This window comes from Notamacropus eugenii, chromosome 3 (genome assembly GCF_028372415.1).
Source record: "Notamacropus eugenii isolate mMacEug1 chromosome 3, mMacEug1.pri_v2, whole genome shotgun sequence".
NCBI classification, from domain to species: domain Eukaryota; kingdom Metazoa; phylum Chordata; class Mammalia; order Diprotodontia; family Macropodidae; genus Notamacropus; species Notamacropus eugenii.
Window position 1 is genome coordinate 116,112,286 of NC_092874.1, and position 26,694 is coordinate 116,138,979.

At 38.5% G+C, this 26,694-nt stretch overlaps 1 protein-coding gene across 5 annotated transcripts in view; it reads right to left on the reverse strand.

Annotated features, from left to right (window-relative positions):
- Window positions 1–26,694, reverse strand: part of EXOC4 (exocyst complex component 4) — a 945,346-nt gene that overhangs the window by 352,331 nt on the left and 566,321 nt on the right. Inside the window, exon 11 of one of the 5 annotated variants that reach the window (XM_072650121.1) lies at window positions 16,362–16,696. The exons of the other annotated variants lie outside the window; for them this stretch is intronic. Coding sequence (XP_072506222.1) covers window positions 16,678–16,696 — 19 coding nt within the window. The 3' untranslated portion in view covers window positions 16,362–16,677. Of the gene's footprint in view, window positions 1–16,361; window positions 16,697–26,694 lie in introns of those variants that run through there. 5 annotated transcript variants of the gene reach the window in all.

Genomic DNA, 26,694 nt, shown 5'->3' on the forward strand with positions numbered 1-26,694 from the left:
TGTCTTAAGGTTTGCAAAGTGCTTTACATATGTTAACTCATCATAACAATCCTATGAGGTAGATGCTACTACTGTCCCCCTTTTACAGATAAAGAAAGTAAGATACGCAGAGATTAAGTGAATTGTCTGCTAAGTGCCTGCTTGAAGATTGAAAAAATACTTAGTGCAAGGCATTGTGTGAGGTCTTGGGAGATAATAACTTAGTTTACCAAAAGAATAATTATGAGATATAGAGGTTTTCCAGAGAGAGGGTAAATTGATAACTGGGTGGTACTAGAGAGGGAAATAGAAGTTGTTTTTTTTCAATGGCACACGTAGGAAAGTCATCACTGGGTACCAAAGACAAGGTACAGGTATCTTTTCTCAGGGAACCAAGTTTTCAGTCAATAACAGGAAACTTCTGACTGAGCCTGCTAATGGCAAATAAATCTCTCATCTGGAAAAGCCATCAGTTTTGAAAAATACACAAATATTTTTATTTCAGAACTTAAGGAGGGAAAATTAAATGGCAACTGAGTGCAAATGAAAACTAAAACTCTCAATCCACTTTATAGGAAATGAACTCTGCTGAGGACATCTGGCTGTATTCAATTTACTTCAGATCCAAGCATGGCCATTCCTATGCAGTGAACTTCTCTACTCTTAGAAGAACAATATCAAGAATGCCACGTATTTATTTGGTGCTCCATGGCTGCACAGAATTTTCAGAGGATCTGCTTTACATCCTCCCTCCACTTCTACACGTGTGATCTTGGTAGTCTTTAGTCTCTCTAAACCTCAATTTAGTTGATAGTAAAATGTGACTAGATCATCACTAAGGTGCCTTTTAGCTTCAAATACTAGGGTTTGATGATCCATTCCAGCTGCAGAAGTCCAGTGTAACCCAGTGAAATCGGCAATGAAAACAGCTGGTTTTATTAGAAGACAATGTTTATAAGGGGCTTTATATATATATCTCAACTATGTAAGATAGGTGCAATGGGGAATACTTTTCTCTATTCTATCCAGACAGGCAACCTAGGGTTCTGTGACAAGGTGAAATTCACTGAGCTCTCGTATTGGGCTTATCCTTTAAAAGGAAAAAATTATATAGATCAGGATTATACCCCAACTCTATTCCCAGGCAGAAGGCCTTTACAGCCAAGGCACTAGCACTGGTAGGCAGCTGGTAGGCCACGAAGAAGGTGGAGAAGTAACTGAGTTCTTGGGCCAAGGAAGGACCTGGAGCAATTGCAGCTGGTAGCAGCTGGTAAGTGGCAACACCTAAACTCAAAACCTGACCTTCTGACCTGACTTCTGGAGTGCTTTCCAAAATCCTCTGTTTATCAGATATAGTCTTTCCTGTTATAAAGCAAGGGATTTATCTCCCCTCAGAAGGCCATTTATTTTTCCATTTGTGATTCTCTGTATGATCTATCTTCATAGAATCCATAATGTCCTCTGAGTGTCCCAGGGAACAGCCCTGAAATTCTCTTAATTCTTTCTTTTTAAGATAGCTTTTTAACTTTTAAAATTAAGTAACCACTTTACTAGTTCCAGTGCAAAATGGACTTCTTCCTCCTCAAGGCTATACATGCACAGTTGGCACTTTATTTCATAATGTACCTTTCCTTTTCTTTGTCACAGGTGTCCAAGAAAAACTCCTAAATAAAAATAGGGGATTGTGTAACAAATCAGGGGAATGTATGATCTAAGAAGTGCTACTGAAAGCAGCCCAGAGAGCAGTCACCTGTCAGACAAATTACCTTTCAGAAACAGTTCTAGTTTTACTTCTTTACTCTTACTGAATCCTTTGTCTCAGTTTCTCTATTCAATAAAAGGTTGGCCATTTCCTTTTCTCGGAAGGGTGCTTACAGGTCCAAGGTTTTGCTAAGAGCTTGGAAACGATGCTTTTGTTTTCTGTTTCATTTTCAACAGTCACGCAGTCCTGTATATTAAATATGTAAATACGCCTATAACAACAAAGGTGTTGAACCTCAAAAGTTCATTTTTTAGTCAGGTATTAGAAATTCAGTACATCTTCTTTTTCATGAAACCATTTTATCAGTGGTGGTCAGGTTACCTAGGAGGCCCCACAAAAGTCTGTTTTTTAGCCTACCATGTACCTTAACTCAAAAGCCTAATAGTATGATTTCAAATACAGCTAGAGGACATTTATACCAATTTCTATGGAGGGAAAATACATTTGGAGTTTGTATGGGCATATTGGGGATAAATCTGCCGTCTTCTTGGACCCAGCAGAAGAGTCTTTTCCCTGATGCCTTGGTGATGATGAACAATGACAAGACTGTGTAAATATTACTAGGCACTAATAACTTATTAACTCTTATATTAGATGGTCTCTGAAGGTCCTTCTCATCTCTAAATCTGTAATATTGAGATACATTTACATGAGAGCTAGTAACTTCTCTATATTTGCATAAAAGTAAGCAATTGCAGGTCAGCCACACCCCAGGCATTCCACAGGATTGGAGAATAGGGGACATTTGCTCCCTGCCCACTTCTTTTTGCTGCCTATTTACCTACTGTTAATGGAAGCAACATAGTGGAGTCAAAGGATACAGACTCCAATCTATCTAAATATTATTTTCTCTTTGCCTTTAAGGAAAATAGAAATACACTCCTAATCAGAAACCAATCTATATTTCCTTTACTTGTCTCCCACAGGGTGGGACTTGCTGATAACAGGTTCATGGTAAGTTATTTCAGTGAAAACAGAAAGGCAACATTAGTTACCCAGCATCACACAGTAAAATAATGGGATGAGAAAAAAGACCACCAAGTCCTGTTATTAGCTAACTAGCTGGACACTCACCATACTATCTACCTTGATGTCTGTCATTTTTTCATGACTACACAATACTATTACACTAATAAAAGCTATATACATTTATCAGTAATCAAAAAGACCCTACAATGATATGTTTACAAATCAGGGAAACGGCTACAGATACACTAAAGCTTCCTATGAAGACTAAATGCTGCAAAACACGGATGCAGCAATTTTCACACATTTTAGGTTGTTATACTTCATAGTGAGTGAATTTAATATTCTCAATTCTAATACTTCCAGAGAAATTATGGCCATAGGGGATGAAGCTACAGAGTAGTTGAGAGCCTTGTTTATAAGAGTTTCTCTCTTTTCTTTTAAAAGAAAGTCTTCCGGAAGAAAAATAAATTGTAACCCGAAATGGAGGTTCCCCCAAAATTTACATTTATATATATTTACTAAGATCCCATTATGAACAAGGTCTTGTGCGTATATGACATATGGTTCATGCTCTCAGAGGCATGGCATTTTAAAGTTGAAGTCTCTAAACTTTCATTTTACAGAAAAGGAACCTGAGGCTAAAAGACAGTTAAGTGACTTGGCTAAGACCACAGTGAGTAAGGGGGTTGGGGGGAAGAGACAGAGTCAGGGCAGGCATCCAGATGTGCTAACTCTATGATGCTCTTTCCACTGCATTATCTCATGTCTAGTTAAAGAGAGGAAAAACCATCTCACAATATGAGACAGCTCCAGCTTAATGGGATCACATTAAGTGCTATCTAACTGCAGAATCTCAGGCCTGGAAGGCACCTCAGCAGTTGTCTAGTCTGGGTTCTAGCTGAACATTCAGGCCCTTTGAGGAACTCCATTAAATATACCATTTGTGTACTTCATCAAAAAACAAAGGGTGTGTATGGGAGAGACATAGAAAGGAAGATCGTTCCAAACTAGTTTACATTGATGGTGTCTTGGTACCATGCTGTCTAAATCAGAATAAACTATATCTTTCCAATCATCACAGAAACTAATGATTCTGGCAACCCTCCTCCTCAAAGATGACCATTGACTAGGAGAAATAGCACACTTGATTTCATTCTCCAGGATGTCTGGCTCTAGATTAGTAATCACACCATTGTGGTTATTCATGATGTTAAGATCTTTCTTGTATTTTTCTTTTGCATATTTTTGCCATTTCTTCTTAATCTGTTCCGCTTTTTAAAAATCCCTAACATTTTTATTTTTTATCATGCCCATTTTTGCATTGAAAACTAATTTTCTTGAAGAGATCTCTTGCCTTTCCCATTCAATCATTTTCTTCTATCTTTTTGCACTGCTCATTTAAGAAAACCTTAAAAACTAGGACCAGCCAACTCCCAAATGTTTATTTAGCCAATGTGCTGAGTATTAATGTTGAGTTTACCTGTCAGAAGAGTGGAAAACTTCTGGGTTGGGGAGTAGGGAGAGAGACAGTGAGAGAGAGAGAGAGAGAGAGAGAGAGAGAGAGAGAGAGAGAGAGAGAGAGAAGAGAGAGAGACAGAGAGAGACAGAGAGAAACAGAGAGAGGCAGAGAGACAGGGGGAGGAGGGAGGGAGGAAGAGTGAAGGGAGGAGAAGGGGAGGGACAGGAAGGGAGAGGGGAGGGAGAGAATAAGGGAAGAAGAGGGAGAGGGAGAGAGAGGCAGAGAGACATCCTGATATTGATGTGGGAAATTTCCCTTTTATATCTCTTTTCACTATAAAAAAGCTGTCACTTTGGATGGGTTGGTGGGCATGGGGCAAAACCTGAGAAAGGAGTTAAAACTGTGTCATCATTGAACATAAGAATCATACCATAGCAACAATCTCCATACAGGTTGCTTCCCAAGAATTATATACCTATTCACATGGGCAGGAAAGTGCAATGCCAACTGGACTTTAGGACACAGGCCCAAATTATTTTCAGCCAATTGGATCTGGGTAGCTTCTGTTGTTGAGAAACTGACAGGCTGCCCTTGACTGTACAGTACTCTAGATGGAGAAAGGAAAGGCATCTCCAAAGTAAGGTCATCGATTCTTAAAAGAGGCTGCATTTGACTGGACAGTACTCTAGATAGAGAAAGGAAAGTCATCGCCAAAGTAAGGTCATCAATTCTTTGAAATGGCATCCCATGGAAAAATTGGGTATCACACATAGAAAAGATATAGTAGAGTATCAATCGTAGGGAAAGAGTGGGGAAAGAGCCAGTGCTTAGTATTTGCCACTAAGATATTTTGGTCTGAAATGAGGTAGTCTTAGTGGAAATTTTAAAGAAGAACATAGACAAAGATCTTAAGACTCCTTGGCAACACAACTTGCTTCAGATAACTTCTTCCTGACAGACCTGATGGACATATCCATCCAGTTCTGTGAAAGAGTACTAGCATAAAAAGACCATAAAAATCACAGGACTAAAGGGTATGGATGGATGCTAACCCCAAGTCAACAGAAGTGGAGCCAACTAGCAATGGCAGGCTCATCAGAGTTGGAGTTACCAGGCCTATATTTCAGGTCTACAGTCTTAGATCACTTTGATTTGGTCCAGCAGGCTCAGCGTTGCTAGTGTCAAGACAGGAAAGGGAAGTTAATGTGTGGGCAGCTAAAGGAAGGGAACCCCTAACCATATACATCAGTCAGAAAACTTACTTTCCTAAGGCACAGAGCCTACTTGTACCCATGTTTCTGATGTGGGGACTACCCTAATCATGCAGCTTGATGGTGAAGTCAGCAGTATCCCTGTTCTGATGGAAGGAAGATCAGGGTAATATATCTTCCCAAAATGAGGCTCAGGGAAGTGGTTTGGAAATTATTCAAATCAGTGGCATAAGGTTACTGGATTCTGGGATGGAATCTCCAACCTAAGAATATATTTCAGTATATGGGGTGCAGGGTCACTGCAGGTCTGGGGCCCACTTTCTTCATCTGAAAATGAGGAAGATGGACTAAATTGGATGACCTCCAAATATTCCACAAGCTCCACATTTTAATTGGGGTGACTTGGTCTGAAACTTATTTCTTTATCATTCTAGATTCTCGCCTAAGGCCTCATTTTAGCAAAAGAGACTCATAGCAGCTCTGCATAAGTGGACACTTAAGCATCCTTAAGTTCTGAAATATAATACCACATGTAAGTCACATATGAGTTTTATGAGTCTGTTTCATATATTTCAGGAGAAATGATATTATCTAAGCTAATTAAATCAATTCATCTGTGTAACTCTATGTAATGTTGCACTTTTTCCAAAAATGCTCCTTGGGGCATCTTTTGCTCACACTTTGGCTTTTTTTCAAAATTCCAAAGGTAAACAGGAGAAAAAAATGACAATCCTTCAAAATATTTTTTAATCAGGGAAGACCAAAGCCCCAGTATATAATATTATAAGTATCAAATTCTCAATTTATTCATGTTTTCCTTGTTTGCTCTCTCTATTATCATTAATAAGTTGACTACATATTTATCTAGAGATGAAGTTTTTTATTCAGTCTCTGTTTCTTTCTCTCTCTCTCCTACCATCAATCATCATCATCATCATCATCATTATCACCACCCCCACCACCACCAGAAGCAGCAGCATCTGGCAAAACTATGTACTACAAGTCAAATTCTCTTACAAGGAAATTACAAGGATAAGGAAGAATACTTCTGGTCTACCATCACTTTGTGGTCTCAAATATTGATAGAAGTAACAAAGCCAATAGCTTAGTCTTTGTTATATAAAAATTTGGCTTGTAAATATATGTCTCAGCCAACTCAGAGTGTCATAAGGATCAGGTGAAGTGACACAGGTAAAGTACTCATCAACTCGAATATTTTATAAGTTTTCTACTCCAACAACTATGCTGGGACATCAGAGCTGACATTCAAAAGTCTGGAAGGGAAGTTTATTGATGCAGTCCTAGAGAAAATACACTGCATTTTAATGGAGTACTTATTTATATTTTTGCCACCAAAATTTTACTATAATATCTCAACACATCACAGAAATGTCCTCAGGTTCTCAAATGTTTTATGAGTGTATTATTACAAGCTCCAGTAGATCCTACCAAGCTTGAAGTTTAAGGTACAGGTAAATGTTATGGACATATGTCTGTTATACAATGACCAACTTTGCTAAATTTAGATTTTTTTTTTAGTTGCAGCAACTCACTAATGCTACCTCCTAAGGCATGGAGGAGACTATGCTCTTCATCAGCACTCTAAAGTCCATAGATTGGACAACACTAGGCTCCTGCCCAAGCTCCACTTAAGGGCTATTTAGATCCTCCTGGCTTCAGAGTGATCATCCTGGGTCATCTCCAGTCATCCTGATGAATATCTGGTCACTGGATTCAGATGGCTCCAGAGGACAAGTGAGGCTAGTGACCTTGCACAGATCTCCCTCATTCAAAACAAAGTCAAGTGCAAGTCTTGTCATCATTTCTCTGGTAGCATGGTGGCAATGAAGGATGAACACAACAATCTGTGAGTAGACACAGCTAGCTGGGTAACTCAGCTCCTCCTCTCCTTTCTGTCTGCCCCTCTCCTTCCTTCCCCTCTCCAAAGGAAAATAAATTTGGATGGCCAGAGGATGCCCAGTTGACTTGGGGTATACTGGCTAGATTTCTTCCCTTCCCTTCCTTTCCTTTCCCAAAACCTTAAACCTACTGCTCTCTGAAGTCCAAAGATTGGACTACACTAGGCCCCTGCCCAAGTTCCGCTTAAGGGCTGTTTTCTGGACCCTCCTGGCTTTAGGGTAATTATCAATAATAACTGTTGCTGTTTCCCTCCTAGCCTAATGAAGTTATTTTTCTTTGCTTCATTAAAGGGGCCATCCCCTGACTACTTCTTAAACAGGCCTATTCACCGAATGGGCATTACCTCACCCTAAGTTAGTTCCTGAATAGACCTGGGCCTAAAGGGGCCAAGGTCTCCCATTGCATCCTGGGCCATCTCCAGTCATCCTGATGAATGTCTGGTCACTGAATTCAGATGGCTCAGGAGGAGAAAGTGAGGCTGGTGACCTTGCAGAGACCTCCCTCACTCATAACAGAGTCAAGTGCAAGTCCCATCATCATTTTTCTGATAGCATGGTCTTCTTCAGCAACGAAGGACAAACACAACAAGCATGCATTCTCAGTGCCTTCAAAATCACAGATCCTAAAAGTAATGAGGCAATTTTTTTCACATTTATGTAATATTCTCTGTATATTGTATTTACAAATGATAAGGGAAAGTGGGAAAGGGGCTCTTTTAGTCTTCAAACAATAGCTCATGGAAGGCCTAGGATAACAGGATCATAGATATAGAGCAGGAAGGATCCACAGAGGCCAGCTACTCCAATCCCTACACTTAAATAAGAAAGGTGAAGTTTAGGGAAGTAAAGTGATTTATCCAAGGTCCCACAGGTCTAAAGTATTGAGGTGGATTTGGAACCCCATGACTCCTGCTCCAGAGCTCTATACCATGAAGACTTATTCTGTTTTTATCCTTTCTGCTATAATTTAAGTACAATAAAACCTATCCTTTAAAAATATTGACTTGCTTTTCAAAACACTGTATACTATTTACTTAAGTAAAACATTAATATATGTGACTTTAGTTGGCTGATATATGCAATTTTAGAATGTTTATTGCTGGTTGTCTGGTACTTTTAATCATATTATTACAGATGGTACTTAAATATTTTTGCCAACATACAGCTTATATTTTCTAATTAATATGCAAAATTATTACCTAAAATAAAATATTTTATTGTAGTCATTAAGCCATACAAATATAGTTAACAAAATAACTCCCTATTTTCTTATACTTATAAATAACACTACCATTCTATCATTTACACAGCTATAAGAATTTTATCATTTCTGACTCAGATCAATATTGAAAGGGACCTTAGAAGTCATGGAGTCAAACCAGTCCCTGATCAAAAAATCCTCTACAGTCTGAGGAATCATTATCCAGCCTTGTTTGAATACCTTCATTGATGGGGAATGTACCAATTTCCAGTCATTCATTCCTCTTCTGAATAAGATAAAGTACTAGAAAATTCCTCTTTTCATTGACCTAAAATTTGTTCCTCTGAAAATTCTATCTATCCATTTCTCAGAAATTTTCTCCTTTGTCCCTGACATTTTCTGTGACTATGTAAAGATCACCAATTTCCCTCTTTGAAGTGTTAGCAGCACTTAGTGTCTGTATGAGACAATTTAGTATTTACTATATTTCCTCCCAAACACATTCTTTCTACAAATTTCTCCATTTCTGTTGAAGAACACCATCCTTCCAGTCACCCAGTTTCACATCCTTGGAGTCATTTCATCGCTTTTTTTCAATTCTATAAACAATTAATTGTCAAGTATTGTTCATCTTACCTTCACAATATCTTTTGAATTCATTCTTTTCTTCCTACTCACACATTTTCTAATATAGTTCAGGATCTCATTACATCTCATTTGGACTACTGGAATAGACTCCTAATTAATCTTTCTGCCCCTGGTCTCTCTCTCCTCTTCAATACATCTTCTACATAGCTACCAAATTGATATTGCTACAACCCACATCTAATGACATCTCTCTATACTCAAAAAACAAAAACAAACCCCCAAAATATCCAAACCCAAACTGAATGGATCCCTCTTAAGCCTAGGATCAATGTAAACTTCTCAACCTAGCAGTTAAACTCCTCTGCAATATTGCTCCCATTTCATTTTTTCCCACTCTCCAATTCAGTTACCCAGGGGCATGAGAGCTATTCCCTCTGTGCCTTCTTACATTTCTACTTGCATAAGTTTGCATAAGTAGTACTTATTGTAGGGCATGCACTCCCTCCTTACCCTTGTCTCCTGGGCTCTGGAGGAGAAGTGAGGCTGGTGACCTGCACAGCTCTCCCTCACTCAAAACAATGTCAAGGGCAAGTCATGTCATCATTTCTCTGATAGATCATGGTCTCCTTCGGCAATGAAGGATGAACACAATCCTGCGAGTAGACGCAGCTGGCTGAATGGGGACCCAGTAGCTGGGTAACTTAACTCTTCCTCTCCTGTCTGCCTTCCCCTCCCCTTCCTTCTCCTCTCCAAAGGAAGATAAATTTGGATGGCCAAAAGATGCCCAGCTGACTTGGGTTTTACTGGTATCTCTCCTTTCTTTTCTCAAAACCTTCAACCTAATGCACTCTGAAGCTGGGATGCCTATGGGCCCCTGCCTAAGGGCTCTTCTGGACCCTCCTAGCTTTACAGAGATTATCAATAGTAACTGTTGCTGTTTCCCTTCCAGTCTGATGTCTTTCTTTTTCTTTACCTCATTAAAGGGGCCATGCCCTGGCTACTTCTTAAACAGGCCTATTCAATGAATGAGTGTTAACCTCACCCTAAGTGAGTACCTTCAAAGACCTTGACCTAAAGGGCCCAAGGTCTCCCAGTGCATCCTGGGTCATCTTCAGTCACACTGATGAATATCTGGTCACTGGATTCAGATGGCTCTGGAGGAGAAGTGAGGCTGGTGATCTGCGGAGCCCTCCCTAACTCAAAACAAAGTCAAGTGCAAGTCATGTCATCATTTCTCTGATGGCATGGCCTTCTTCGGCAACGAAGGATGAACACAAACAAATTCTTGTCTCCTACGGTAGTAGTTCCTTTCAAAACTCATTCAGGTGTTACTTCCTACAAGAGATTTTTTTCTGTTGTCTTTGGTTATTAGCACTCTCTCCTCTCTCTTAGAAGTTCTTTTTTACTAATTTGTATATATACTTTTTATTTATTTACTTTTGTATATGCTATAGTCCCTCAAGCCTTCTCCCTAACTCCACCCCTAGTAGAATGTAATCTCCTACAGAGCAGGCTCCACTTTGTGTTCATCAATGGATCACCAACATCTAGTACCAAACTGTCTTAAACAAAGTAGTCAGTTAATAAGTGTTTGTTGACTTGTTTTGAATTTATTTTCTTACATTGTTTACTACTGTTTCAGCTTGTCTTATATCCCTAAGAATGCTAAGCTTCTTAAAGGCATAGCCTATGACATAAAATTTGGTGTTCTACAAAGTATCTAACATATATAAACGCTTAAAACTAAGTGTGATGGGGACCTAATAACAGTCCCTTGTTCTTGTCAAGAGTAACTAAGGATAAAGCAAGTTGTTTTATGAGCGGAAAAAAAAGCACTCATCATTTTGTTTGTGACCTTGGAAGTGCTTTGTTAACTATGAAATACTATATAAATGTGACTCATAGGTAGTGTTATTATATTTAGCAATGCAGTCTATGCTCTGAAAATTTCAGGTTCTAAGTATTGTTATGCATTATTTGTTTGCATAATGAGAAGCTCTTTCCCATCCACTAATAGGTCCATATGACTTCCTGCAATCACATGGAAGCCTGAGTCACATGAGTGTGTGGTGGGAGGGGCTTGCTGAGCAGGTGGAACAGGAAGGAGTGGAACAGGAAGACAGCGCTGAGAAGACGTTGGATGTAGCAGTTAGAGCTGAGGGAGAGAGAGGAAGCAGACATCAAGCTGTGAGTGTTTGTTTGTGGGAAGGCCTTAGTAGGGGGAAGAGGATGGTGTTGCCCCCTGCATTGTTATTGTGTATAGATTTCTTTGTTGCTATGATGGATTCGGCTTTCTGGTGTCTGAATAAATGTTTTGGTTCTGTCTTCCATGTGGACAGTCTGTTGTATTTTGTGATTCAGAATTATGCCAGCATATTAGCAGCCATAGGTGCTATGAATACTACATTGGACCTAAAACTGGTTGATATGATCAATGGGGAGAGGAGAAAGAAGAGATAAAAGAATAGAAATCAAACTGTAAAGATTAGAAAAAAGGGGGGCATCTGCTATGTCTCTCTGATTTATCATCTTGTATTAAACTCTTTGAGTCCTCAGTTAGCCCAGAGTTCTAAGTAGTATAACAAAATATGACAGGTTGTAAGGTAGATGAAGCAATAGCAAATAAAGTATGAGGTCTTTCTAGAAAGCAAAAAAATCCTATTTGTCAGGACTGGCTATTTGAAGTAGGAATTCATCTCTGCTTTGAATAAGAGTTGAAAAAAGTACATATAGTTATCTAATCCTGGAAAAAGCCCTGGATTTGGAGTCAGAGGACCAGGGCTCAAAATCTAGCTCTGCTACTTCTTTTCTTTATAGGTTTGGGAAAGTTACCTCACTTTTATGGGGCTCATTTTCCTCACCTATCAAATGAGATGACTAAACTAGATGACTTTGAAGTTTCTCATTGATGTTAGTTTTATGAATACCCTCCTTCCCAAATATTTCCCCCACTCAGACAAAATAAAATGCTACTTCTCCCATCAGAGTCCCACAAGACAGAGACTGGCTCATTTTTGTCTTTGCATCTCTAGCACCCATCCCAGTGTTCAGCACATACTAAGTGCTGAATAAATAAATGCCTATTGAATTTAATTGAATTAATGCTAAAACTCTCCGAGAATCATTTCATTCCTTTGAGTTAAGCGCTGTTCTTTCCAAGAGATGGATCAACCCACAAGTTAGGGTGTACAGAATTAAGGTAAATAAACCAGATGGCAGTCTAGTTAGAAAGTAGAGATCTCAAAAACCATAAAGTTCAATTCTCCTGCTTGACACATGAGGAAATAGCCCCACAGAAGTCAAGTGACTTCCTCAGTATGACAAACTGGGTAAGTGTAGGAGGTGGGTATGGGATTTAAACCTATTTAACTGATTCCAAGCACAGCCCTCAGTCTTTTCAGCCAACCTCATAATATGTTGCCTTCTACTAGTCATCATACCCATATTGGCCCCAACCCCACTAATTGGAATCTGGGGCTTTGCCCTTGGGATACTGATTCAGAGGTGAGCACTTAGCCCAACACCAACTCTCTATGCCATTGCCCAGCCTTCTCCCTCCCTATTCCCCTTTCTAGTTCTCCTTCCTTTATTAGAATGCAAGCTCCTAGAGGGGATGATTTACTTGTCTGATTGCTTTAGCACAATTCCTGGCATATAATGTGTGCTTAATGAATACTAGGTCTATCTATTACACCAAGCTTCTTTTCCAGCAGATACATAATTAATGCAGAACCAAAATGACAGAAGGCAGTACATAATTAGGTGCTAAGTTATGTGGTACTGACTTGATGCTCCAGGAGTTCAGAGGAAAGATCAGACAGTCAGGGTGGTCAAGGACATTTCTTGGAGAAGCTAAGCTATGCTTCTTTTAAAATGCAGATATTCCCAGAAGTCCTGCTAATAACACTTTAGATTAACTAGTTTATGAAATCATTTGTTTTTTCTGTGAGTGAAGATACCTGATATAACACAAGGATACTAAGTGACAAGGGTAGAAATGGGATAGAAGGCTATGGGAGAGTGTGTGTGTGTGTGCATGTGTGTGCACGTGCACATGCATGTGTGGGTGTGTGCATGTGTGGTTTTCTCAGTGTCATATAGCTCCTAAGTGTCAGACTCAAAACCAAGTCATCTGACTCTATGATGCCATGATACCTCTGGATAAAGGGGAAAAAATACTGGCTTCAGGCACGTTTCCTTCTTATTCTAGTCCTACGAGATTCTATTTAAAGTTATGGTAGTCTTTGCTTGCTGATGGGAAGATATGTCTGGACTCGCATCCATTCAAGCAGAGAACAACAGGTACTCAGAGAATCATAGGATGGGAGAAATGGAAGGGATCTGAAACATCATATGGTCATTTTTATAGGTGAAGAAACTTAGACTCAAAGCGGTTAATTTCCCAATGAAGTACAGAAGAAAATGAGGACTAGAACTCATGTCTTTTGAATAGAAATCCTGGACTCTTTCTTTGATAACAAGTTGTGTGATAAGAGAACACTGGTTGAGTTTGTATATGCTCTTGGTCTGTCTGATAAGACAAAAATAATATCTAATTATTTGTTTTGGAATTAAATGCCTAGCATAATACAGGTTTAGAAATGAAAAGAGTTGGTTTCAGTTTCAGTTCTGCTTATGGATTATTGTGTAATCCTAAACTGGTCACAATTCCCTTTGACTCAATATCCAATAATATCCCTAATGCTTTGGTACAATCTGACTTGGAAACCTATCTAGAGAAAGGGAGATAATTCATTCAGGTAAAGCTAACAAAATACTTATTTTTACATGTTTTGTATTCCGCTGGGAGAAAAGAGAAAGTGTGATGGTACAGGTGTACTTTCTAATGCACAATGAAGCTAGGGAATGAATGCATGTGCTCTTGTAGTTGGTTTTGGAGTAAAGATGACTGGATTTTTATACATCTACTGGCTATATGACTTTGGGCAAGTCAGTTAACATTGCACCAATGTCGAAATCTAAGAGAATAAAATTGCAAAGAAGGTGCCAACTAACAATGGTGGGAGAAGTTGCTTAAAGGAATTTTCCCCTACCAATCAAATCAAATCACAGGAGAAAAGTGATCATCAAAATATTCAATTCAAGTGCCATTATTTAAAAAGTGAGGTGATAAGGACACTCTGTTATACTATGGAGAAAAATCTTCTGATCCCATTCTTAAAGTATTTTTCTTTTCGGAGCTACAATTAAAACAAAATGGGGGTGCTATGCCCTACAGACGGTTTTTCCAGTCATGTTTTTAAATAACTCTAATGCTAGAATCCCTCAGAAAAAAAAAATTACTTGGCATCTTTCTTTTCCTTATCAAGGTAGGTCCTTCCAATCTGAAGGATCCTCATGACACGACTTTAAATATCTAAATTGCAAAGCAACAAAGTCTCAGCCACCCCCCAAACTGACAAGTTGCATGAGGGGAGGGGATGTTTAATTGCTTTTTTTTCCTGCCTCTTTTTTCATCTCAGGAGAAAACTCTTAAGCTATTTAACCACAGCTACAAAATGTCATTGATCTTCAAGGACTTAGATTTAACATTACCCCTTCCCCTACCATAACGTCATTCAAAAGCATGGATCTCACTGTCTTCCCACAAAAGAAAAAGGGCCTACAGGACAGAGTGGCTTCATCTGTACTAAGCCAGGATGTTAACATCTGCTCATCTCCTTTTTCACAGAAAAGAAAATCTCCAAAAACTAATGGCACAGATATACTTTCTAATGTACAGGGAATGTAGTTAGTTCTTGAATAAACTCCGTTTAGAAAGCAGCAAGGCAATCATGATCTTGTCCATGTTTTTCCCCCCTATTTCTACTACAAGTCTAAACTTAGCAATTATATGAACAGATTCCACTATCACTATTACTTTAGCTATAGTCCCAGCAACCCCTGTAAACTCAAATAATTGTCATGTCAGTCCCAAATAGTTTCAATCTATTGCAATCCATTTTAGCCAATATTTACTTAACAGTCTACAGAGTATTATCCATTAGACCATTCTCTCAATTACCACTTAACTAAATGAGGTTACAGTGAAGAAAGTAGCTTTTTCAATATTTCAAAAGATGAATCATGTGAGTATTCCATCCCATCAAAGCAGAATGCAACCTCTTCATGCCTCAGTAGACAGTTTAATGAGTTGATCTATCCCAAACTATTCATTATCCATTAGCCAATTTTCCAGTGATAAGTCTCTTCTCACTTAACTAGTTTGGTCCTTGGACAAGAGTCTACTACTGCCTCTGCCCTCAAAGCCTCAAAGCTTTGTGGATCGTGTTGGAACTGGTATTCTGTGGGCATAACTGTCAAGCACCTAAGTCACAATCACACCATGATGAAGCATCAGGGGATGTTAATGAAACAGCTAATGTCTCAGAGGCTTGCCTACAATCAAATAAGCAAACGTTCAAGGTCTAGATTAAAACCCAAAGCAATGGTTTCAGGCCCAAGTGAGCCAACCCATCTCTCTCATGTTCACTTCATGAAATGCTTTCTGAATCCTGCATCTCAAAGTGTCACAAACTCCTCAGCTTGGCACTTAGAACTCTTCAGCCTACTTTAACCGTTTGAATCACATTACTCTCTATTAGACACTCTGTGTTTAGCTTATCTACCTATTTACTATTCCCTGAACTCTACCTTTCAATGTCTCCTTCCCTCTCTTTGCACAGGCCATCATGTCTATGACTTGATCTCCTCACTTTCATCTCTCAAAAGCCTTAGCTTCCTTCAAGGTTAAACTTGGCTGTCATATCCTATAGACCCTCTTTCTTATCCCCCTAAGTCCCTGCTCACGTGATCTGACACGTACTGATCTTGGAGAGGGAAATACATAGTATAGTGGCCAGGAGGCTAAACTTGAAGTGAGGATACCTTGGATTCAAATCCTGCTTTAGGGACAATAACTATGTGATTCTGGTAAACCACGCCAATGTCTGACATTCTCAGTTTCCTCTTCTGAAAACGGAGATGATAACAGCATCTGCCCCACAGCAGTGCTGTGAGGATCAGGGGGTGCTTTGCAAACGTTGGAATATTCTTTAACATCAACTATGGCTATCGTCCCCAGGTAGTGTTCATTTTCTTTTTGTATTCCTGACAGTATGATGCCTTACATACAGTAGGTGCTTACTGAATAATTGTTGTCTGAGTCTATGGTGTCTGCCACATGAAGAATGTAAAAATTGGGATATCATGATATTATCTTTTGCCTAAGAAATTCTGAGAGATAGACTGAAGCTCCTTTTAGAAAAGGCTGTGTGAAATTTGTTTTATTGTTTCAGTGAAGTGTGACATGGTCTGACAGACAGTGAATAAAACATCAAGTGGGCCTCAAGACACTAAAGGTTAAAAAAGCGGAGACCTCAGATTGCTTACTAATTCTAAGGGACCTTTGTTGGTGGCTCTGTCTGTAGTGTTGGATAAGATGATACGGAAAGGATGAAGATTATCCTTGCCTCTTCTCTTCAGAGGAGTTGAATAAACTATCAGCAACTATAAACATTGATGGCATAACTCCAACAGAAATGTGGGTGTAGCTCTGGAATCACTGGAAGGCTTTAGAAGAAAAGCCTTTACTGGACACAGAGAAGTCTATTAAAAGAAAAAGGGAGCAGATGAAACTTCCTTAAACATCTTTTAAAGGATATACCAACCAAATCTTCCCCTAACTGCTCCCTCAAGTAACAGAATATGATATTTATTTTTTCTAGTATATTAATTTGAAACAAAATTTGATACAGTAAAGTTGCATTTATCATACTATATTTTATTTTATTCATACCTTAATGTACATAGGGACCCTTATAAAACTTATGTTTCAAATATATTTATTCCTATTACATAGGATGCAAATGTAGTTTTATATTTAAAAATTATAACAGAAATTTATAGTTGGCTGAATTTTTTATTAGAAATATAATAGCTATGTTGGTACAGTTTTTATAATAGTGGACTTGTAGTTGGAAAGGCTTGAGTTCAAATTCTGTCGCAGATTCTTACTGTATGACCCTGAACAAGGCACTTAACCTCTTTCAAGCATCAGTTTTCCTTTTCTGTAAAATGTGAATAACAGAATCTACCTCCCAGGACCATGAGCTAACATTATAATCATTCTCATCCTTATCATTATTACTGTGGGACATATGGTCCACTTAAAGACAACTGGTTTTATAACATGGTTTTCAAAAGGCCCTGCAGTAACAGAAGAGGAACAGCGGTATGCTGCTGCTACTGCTATCTCCATCACCATCACCCCACATTATGGTAGTCTAGGGCAGGGGTGGAAAACCTGAGGCCTCAAAGCCACATATAGCCTTCTAGGTCCTTGAGTGTGGCTTTTTGACTGAGTCCAAGTTGTACAGAACAAGTCCTTTTATTAAGGGGATTTGTTCTGTGAAGTTTGAATTCAATCAAAGGTCTGCAGGTGAGGATCCAGAGGGCCACATGTGGCCTTGAGTCTGCAGGTTCCCTACCCCTGCTCTAGGGCTTGAGAGATTTACAAAATATTCTCACACGCATATCCTGCTTCATCTTCACCATTATAAGATGTTTATTCAATGAAGTGAATTTATATTAACTAACTAGCACCTAGACACAGCCAGTAAACAATAGTCTCCATGAGGCTCAGTTTCTTACCAGTTGAAAGGGATAATACATAGACTACATTTTAAAAGTTTGCTCTGATGATCAAATGAGATACAGCTGCACTTTGTAAACATACAGTGCTATGTGAACGTAAGCTACAAGCATAAATCTCAGATACTGTGCTTATTTGTCATTAGTTTTTTCTCAGAAAATAATAATAGCCAATACTCATAAAATGCTTTACAAATATCATTTCATTTTATTCTCACAAGAACCCTGGCAGGTAGGTGCTACTGTATTTCTTCTTAATGAAAGAGAAACAGAGGCAAATAGAGGTTGTGACTTGCCCAGGGCCACACAACTACTAAGTATCTGAGACTAGAATTGAACTCGGACCATCCTGACTCAAGGTCCAGACCTCTAATCCACTGTGCCACCAAGAATCCAATTTTTTTTTAATCTTTGTGATATTTGGATAATAAATTAATAAAAATTTACTGCACTTTCAGTTAAATATATAGTATACTAGTGCAACGTGCAGGAGATAAGCATACTCCTGTTGTACTTAAGGAGGACTACTTCCCTTTTACAGAATTTCTGACAGGAGATCATCCAGCTTCTGCTGGAATAACTTCCATAATTGGGGACCCAGACATGTCAAGGCAGCCCTTTCTATGTCCCATGGCTCTACTCTTAGGAAGTCAAAATCTACCTCTGCGACTTCTACCCGTTATTCTCTCCAAGCAAAAGCAGAAAAGATTTATTTTTCATGTGGCAAACTTCTCAATATCTGATACCTTTCCTATTCCCTCTCCTCATCCCCCACAACCTTACATACACATCAGTCTAATCTCTGTCTTCTCACCCTAGTTTAATTCATGGAATCAATTAATCAAAATCATTTAACAAGTACAACATGACAAGGGGATGCTAAGCACTGGGGGTGCAAAGAAAGGTAAAAATAGTCCTTGCCCTTGCGGAGATCACATTCAAATGGAGGGGACAACATGGAAATAACTAGATATATGCAAGATATACACAGTTGATGGGAGGTGATGACAAAGGGAGATGGCATACCAGAAGGGAGAGGGGTGAGAGACCAGAATAGGCCTCCTACAGAAGGTGACACTTGAAGGAAGACATGGGGACAGTAAGGCAAATGCATGAAAATAGGAGATGAAGTGACACATGCAAAAAAAACGAATAGGAGGTAGGGCAAGAGAGTTGAATTTTCTAATTGGTGGAGGGGAGTAAAGTCCAAGAATACTGGAAAGGTAGGAAGAAAATAGGTAATAAAAAGCTTTAAATGCCAAACAGAAGCCTTTATATTTGATCCTCAAGGCAACAGAATGACTGGAGTTTACTGAATACATAGAAATAACATGGACAAAATTAAGCTTTGGGTAAAGAAAGAAGCCAAGCAGTTTCTTCAGAACTGTAATACCCTCTTTCATTGCTGACAAACCCAAAGCTGAGCAGGAGGGGAGCAACAATAGAATCCTGGACTATTTTAGGGCATATGTTTTCTTAGGTCTTTCCAACCCCTCCTCCCCTCTGCAAACCCTTCCCACCCCAGATATTTTACTAATTGGAACTCCAGATTTTAAGCAGAAGTCTTCAGCTGTAATTTGGTGCAGCTGCTTAGCAATGTGACTAGGATCACAAATAATTTAATTGTAACATTTGGGTACTGTGAACAGCAGTGCAATTACTAATAACCACCATAGAAATGCTAATAAATGTCATTTGGTTGGAAAAGGAGAAAGACAAGTACCAACTTCATACAAGCAATTCAAGGTTTCTTGGGGGAGGTGGGGCAGGGTAGAGGTAGCTGGGAGGGGGTAAATGAGCTGGTCTTTCAAACATTTAGATGGTTTTGTCTGTAGCTGAAACAAAGGTCTGCAAAGTGTGAGCAGAACGGTACTGGGTTGTGGGGGTAGGAAATACATGCTGCCTGATGGCCCTCTGTCATGGTGGTGATAATGTGTAGGGGAGAAAAAACATCCAAGGTAGTCTAGTCCAAATGAACTGGTTATGATGTTTGAGGAGTCTTTGAGTTCTTCATATATGGGCTTTTAAAAATCTTCCTTTCAGAAAAATCAAATGATGTCTTCCTTCCCTCACATCTCTTGGTGTTTCAGGCACCCCTCCCATCTGGAGTCACTGAGTCATAGTAGCAAGGATCTCCAAAAACATGGCATCATAAAAGTCACTCATTCTGTCCAGGGGGAAAATCAGCATTTAAGCCATTTGACTGACAAAAAATGGAGTGCCCTGTGAAAGTAACAAAGAGAAGGCCAGTGTGACTGGATCCCAGAGCTCAAGGCAGAGAATAAATGAGGTTGGTGGGAGACTAACTGGAAGTCTAAGTGATAGTATAGGTAGTGAGGGTGGGAAATTATCAGTATGAACCAAGAAGTCAGATGCAAGAGATGCTGTGGCTGTAGAAGCAGAAAGATCTGACAAATGACAGGACACATGGACTCAGGGAGAGGGAGAAGTCATGGTAAATGCTAAGGTTATAAACCTGGCAAACTGGAAAAATGGTGATGCCTTCAACAGAAATATTAAAGTATGGAAAAGCAGTAGCTTTTGGGGGAAAAATCTAAGTTATCTTTTGAACATATTGATAATGAGATGTCTCTAAGATCTGCATTTTGAAATGCTCAATAGACAAGGGAAGATGTGAGAATGAAGCTTAGGGGACAGACTAGGACAGAATAGGTAGATCTAGGAGTCATTGGTATAGAGATGATTGTTAAACCTGGGGGAAATTCAAAGACATTAGAGAAAGAGGAAAAGGACCAGATGTACAAATCTATTCACAGAAGTTCTTTTTCGTAGTAGTACAGAAGTGGAAACTAAGGAGGATGCTCCTCTGTTGATGAATGGGTAAACAACTTAGCCATGAGAAATTATGAAGTGGACTGAGAGAAAACTGGGAAGATCTGTATGAAGGGATAAGACAGTGAAGTCCGCCAGACCAAAAGAGCAATCTGCAAAGTGACAAGAACTCAGAACTCATTCAATGGTCTTATGACAGATAGATGATGAAGTGGGCTACCTGTCTCATGACAGAGATAATGAACAACTCAAGGCACATAATAAGATAAAACTATTTTAGGCACACCAATGGGTGAATTTATTTTGCATGAACTACGCATATTTCTTATAAGGGCTTATTTTTCTTTTTTTCTTCAAATGGGAAGAATGGGAGAACAAGAAGGGATAGCTAGAAGGTAGCAAAAAAAAAGTAAAGAAAAAAGAGGATCACTGATGATGAAAGAAAGAACAGAAGGAAAATCAGAAGGAAGGACAGACAAACCAAAGAGTTTTGAAAGTTAAGGTTGAACTTATTTTGTATTTTAAAAAGTAAGCTATGTATAATGGATATCTACATTTTCATGTATAATTCTCTTAGTCTGTTGTATTATGTACATCCAAATGATTGTTTTATTTCATGTTTGCTAAGTTTAGAATTAAAAGAATATAAAACAAAAAGAAAATAAAATAGTAAGAAAAGCCTTTGCTCCTCAAAAAGTTACATAGTTTGTGTTGTCTCCTTATATTAAAAATAAACTATGTAAAATCATACAGCACTGAATAGGAAACAAATATGTAACTTTTTCCCACACATGCATGGGTTAGCCATGTCCGTTTGAGTATATAGATTATGACAGTTGTTGTTGGCATGGTAAGTGGATTTAGGACTAGTCTTGGAGTAGGAAGGACCGAGTTTGAAGTCTTGGTTCTTACTCCTGTGTAACAATAAACAAGTCCTAATTTCTCCAAACTTCCATACAACCTTCTAAGAGGAAAAAGTATATGAGTTAGTGAACTGCATAAGTGGAGGGAAGTTCTACATTCAGAGTTCTCAGCAATGATGAAATTACAGTTCTGGACATACATACACATAATGAGACCACAAATAGCATGGTTTTTAAGATTTGTGGGACCAGGTAGCACTTGGGATGGGCAAAAGGTGTGCCCTGCTCCTGTGTGCAAAGAAAAAAAAACTGAAATACGGTGATTTTTTTAGTTTCATGTAGAAGCCCATCATTTTGTGCTACAAAAATTAAAAAACAAACAAAAACATAGTAACTGATGAAATTACCAAGTGAGAAAGTATAGAAAGAGACAGAGGAGGCCCAATGTCATCTGTGAACACCTATGATTATGTAGGGAGATGTGGATGAGTGCCCAGAGCAGTTAGACAAATAGAAGAATCAGGAGAGAGTAGGTCAGCTTTTATTTCCGTAAATTATGTTTAGTAGTTTTATTTATAGAAGCCCTGGGTACAACACAGTTATGATCTGTCATTGTCATTGTCATTGTCAGTAGACTTAGCCTAAGATAACGATTTGTGTCATTGTGCTTCTTCCTTCATGTGAATGTATAAAATTGCAGTTAATCTTTGTGTATAAGTTAAAGTATCATAATATCTCTGGATACTCTCATCTTTTTGTCCTTTTGTTACTCCAAATGAATTTTCTTGTTATTTTGTCTAGCTGTGTTAAGTGACCCTGCGGTAACTAGATTGACATAACACAAAATTTTAAATTAATTTAGGTACTATCATTGTATTTTTTAGATTGGCATGGGCTGACTTTGAATACTGCCTATCTCTCTGATCATTGAAGTCTTCTTGGTAATTTCATCAGGGCTAGAATTTCAAGGAACATCAAAAAAATGGGAATGAAGGGTGACTAGCATTACTAGACCTCAAGCTGTATTGTATAGCAGTAATCATCAAAAATATTTTATCCTTGTTAAGATAAGAAAAATAGATCACTAGAATAGAGTAAAAAAGCTAACATCCAGAAGCAAATGAACACAGTACCCCAGTGTTCTATAAGTTCAAGAACCCAAACTACTAGGGAATGACTGTTCCACAAGAACCACTGGGAAAACCAGCAAGTAGGCAGAAAATGGGTTTATTCCAACATCTTACACCATAAAATCACGAATGGATAAACAGCTTAAAAGCTCACTACACTTAAAAAAAATAGAGAGAATGAAAGATCACAGGTGTAAGATTAATGACCAAAGAATATAGTAGATCACAAAAGAAAAAACAAGTGATTTTGATTATGTAAGAACCAAAAAGCTTTTGTAGGATAAAATCAACAAAAATTAAATAAAAGAACTAGCAACTAGGAAGAAAATTTAATAAGACATTCCCAGTAAAAGACAAATATAAAACCAATATCTATTTCTCAAAAGATATGAACAAATGGTCAAAAAAAGTAAATGATCAACAACTATATAAAAAATGTCCAGAATCACTAATGATAAGAGAAATAAAAATTAAAATTACTGAGTTCTTCTCTCATTCCCAGCAAATTAGCAAAGACAATAAAGATAAAAACTGGAAAAACAGATGCACTTATATATTATGGATAGAGCTACAAATTGGTCCAACTCTTCTGGAAAGCAATGTGGGAATTAAGCAAGAAAAGTTAACTTGTTCCAACTCTTCTATCTATTAATCTCCCTACTGAATATGTACTCCAATAAGGTCAAAAACAGAAAAGTTGCAAATAGGTCAAAATATTTATAACAGTACATTTGTGGTAGGCTGAAACAAAGTAGGTGACTATCAGTTGGGAAGTGCTTGAACAAATTGTGATAATATAAATGTGATGGAATAATACTATATTGTGTGTGTTCGTCCTTCATTGCTGAAAAAGACCATGCCATCAGAAATGATGACATGACTTGCACTTGACTTTCTTCTGAGTGAGGGAGGGCTGTGCAGGTCACCAGCCTCACTTCTCCTCCAGAGTCATATGAATCCAGTGACCAGATATTTATCAGGATGACTGGAGATGATCCAGGATGAGGCAATTGGGGTTAAGTGACTTGCCCAAGATCACACAGTTAGTGAGTGTCAAATGTCTGAGGTGAGATTTGAACTCAGGTCCTCCTGACTCCTGCACTGGTGCTCTATCCACTGCACCACCTAGCTGTCCTTACTGTGTTGTAAGAAAGGATGAAAGATTTAAGCTTTCAAGGGAAACCAGTGCAGAAAGAAAGCAGAACCAGGAGAAGAATATAAAGAAAAGTCAAAATAGAAGAAGCTGAACTTGGCTTACCAGCAATGACCAATGTTGGCCCTGGAGAACAAATGTTGAGCCTGACCTCCCTTTCTGGTGGAACAGTGTGAGACTAGGGCTTGGAAATGTCTTACACACTGTATACTGAGGTCACTTTGCTATTGGGGTTATATTTAACTGTTGTTAATGGAAGCCTTAGTGATTGGGACTGGAGTATCAGGAAAAGACTGGTATAGTAAACAAAAGGCATCAGTAAAATTTAAAGAGCAAAAAAAAAAAAAAAAAAAAAAGCATCGGTCTAAGCCATACACTTCTTTCCCATTTAGACATTTTTCAACACTCAACCCTCAAACTTATGTTTCAGTAAAGGCCTCCTTTAATACCATCCTTTAAAGAGGGAAAGCTATGGGTTACTGAGGTAGACTTTTTCTGGGTAAATGAGATAGATGCTTAAAGATGCATCCAAGACTTGTCTCATGCAGGTCAGTTTAATCATAGTAAGGAGTGTCAACGCTCACAACTCAATTCCAACTTCCAGAGGCCATAAAGGCCTCTATTGCATTTCATTTCCTCCTGTATTTCAGGAACCATTCTATCTAACCTCCAAAGAGCACATATCTATGCAAATACCACATTAGGACAACCAACAGGGTCATTCTCTTTTTCCAATAGTCTCAACTGCTACCCTGCATTTAATAAGTAAGAGTTTATATTTTCTCCTTTCTCTAGTCCAGACCAGTTCCCAGGTAATCCAAAACCAGTCCTTAGAATGTTGCCAGATCTTCTACCACATGAAAGTTGGGGAGGGAAAGGCAGGGCACTTCTCAGGTTTTTTAAGCCCTCAAGTACATTATCAGACTGTATCCTTAGACTTGAATCAGTTCTTGCCCAGGCCTTGTGCAGAATTTGCTCAGCCATGTTCTCAGTCAATTTATACCTTCTGCCACAAAATGCATAACAAACATATTTGTGTTAGGTTTATTTCTTCTACACTGGATACCTTGATGTCTCTTCATGCTTATCAGTTCATTGTTCATGACAATGGAAAGTAGGGGAGAAAAAAATAATCACCAGAAGAGTAAGAAATACGTTCAGAAAAGTCAAGTGGCTTGAGAGGTTCATCCAATTCAGTTTTAAAATATCCTTTTTAAAGTACCATAATGTTAATGGAATTTATGTTAATGAGAGTTAAAGATCTTCCCACTCATTAATGGGTCTCATTATGGGAAGCTTTATTAGGGGAGGCCTGTTTTAGAGGAAGACCCAAACCTTTTGTTAATTTATAATGAGGCACTGGGTCATAAAGGTTGTGATGCCCTCTGGCTCTGAAAAGTGTATATATGCTCTGAGGTGAGGTTTTACTTTAGGGTTTATTCTTTGGAAGAAGGTTCATGTACCAGATGAGATTCTGGGTAGCCATTAAGAAGCCACCTGGCTTTGAAAATCCAGATGTTGGTGCTTCTCTCTATGGTAACTATGGATGTATGTAGCGGTCAGATAGCTAGATCTGTCTGTTGATCTGTGATGTATGTATTACTTACGGTCAGACAGTTAGAAGCCCTGTCTGTTGGTCTTTATTTCTCTGCTTGCATTTTCTCTGTTGGTATATGTGATTAAAGAAGATTGTTGACCCCTCAAAAGTTGCTTTTCTTTTAGAAAAGCAAATGTAAGAACCTGTGCTAGCAGGCCCTCCTGGATGTGTCAGGGTGCTTGCTGCTACAGTACCTACTATGTGCAAGAAGCTATGCTAGATTATGGAGGAACAAAGGGGGAAAAAAATCCATAAAATCCATGATATCAAGGAGTTTCTATCCTACTAGAGCTTTTTTGGCTTATTATGATTTTCAAGTAGCAAAATGATAAGAAATATGTTTTGGAAAAGGACCAATAATCTGATGTAAAAGTCCCCATGCATCTGTGATCACTGAAACAGAATAAGAAGCTCTATATTGAATCTTATCTGAGAATACAGCTTCTCCACACCAAGTCAGACAAGAGGAAGCCTTGCCAATGCCACAGAGGAACCAAAATCTAAAACAATCATTAAAAGCTCACAGTTCTACATATGTGGCCAACTATTTAAGCCTAGGCATGGATTCTTTAGACCAAGAATGCACAAGATTCTTTAATAATGAACATCAAAAAACTTTTCTGAAAAAGAAGGAAACTAGTTGGAAGAGTTTGGTCTATTTGTTTGAGGTGCATTACCTGATTTTTCATTATGTTTCTTATGCACCTACTTAGGTTTCCTACCATTCAAGGTAGTCCTAGTCTCCTTGGCCTAGTACTGCCATTCTGCATAAGGCAATGAGACAGCTCAGTGAGTCCTTTATGCTCTTCTCCTGTTCGGTCCAGAGATCTTCACTTGGCAAGCTGCTTCCTCTCTCTCTCATAACTGAAATTTATCTTTCTAGGATGATAACTGGCAAATCTCATATGTAAACACAGTCTAGAGTGCTAATGGAAAGTAACCTCCCCCAAAAAAGTAGCAAGCCCCCTTTTCATGGAGAACTTCTGGACATGATAGCCTCATGGTTTTGAAATATAAGCTGATGCTACTTACTAAGTGCAGTAGTCTATTGGCAAGAACACTGGAGTCAGGAGATTACAGTTAAAGTACCATGTCCACTATTTCCTAGTTAGGACACCTTAGACAAGTGATTTAACATCTTTACATCTGTCCCATCGAAATAATAATATCTATGTAATACCTCATCAGCTCATTGTAATGATTAAATTATATAACAGATGAGAAAAGGTTTTTAAAGTATAGTGATTTGATATAAAATGCAAGGCTGTATTTATTTATAAATTGCATTCTGATATTGCTTCCTTTAACAATTCAAACTTGTTTTTCAGTCATTTCAGTTATGTTGGACTCTTCATGACCTCCTCTGGGGTTTTCTTGGCAGTGATACTGGTTTGCCATTTCCTTTTCTAGCTCATTCT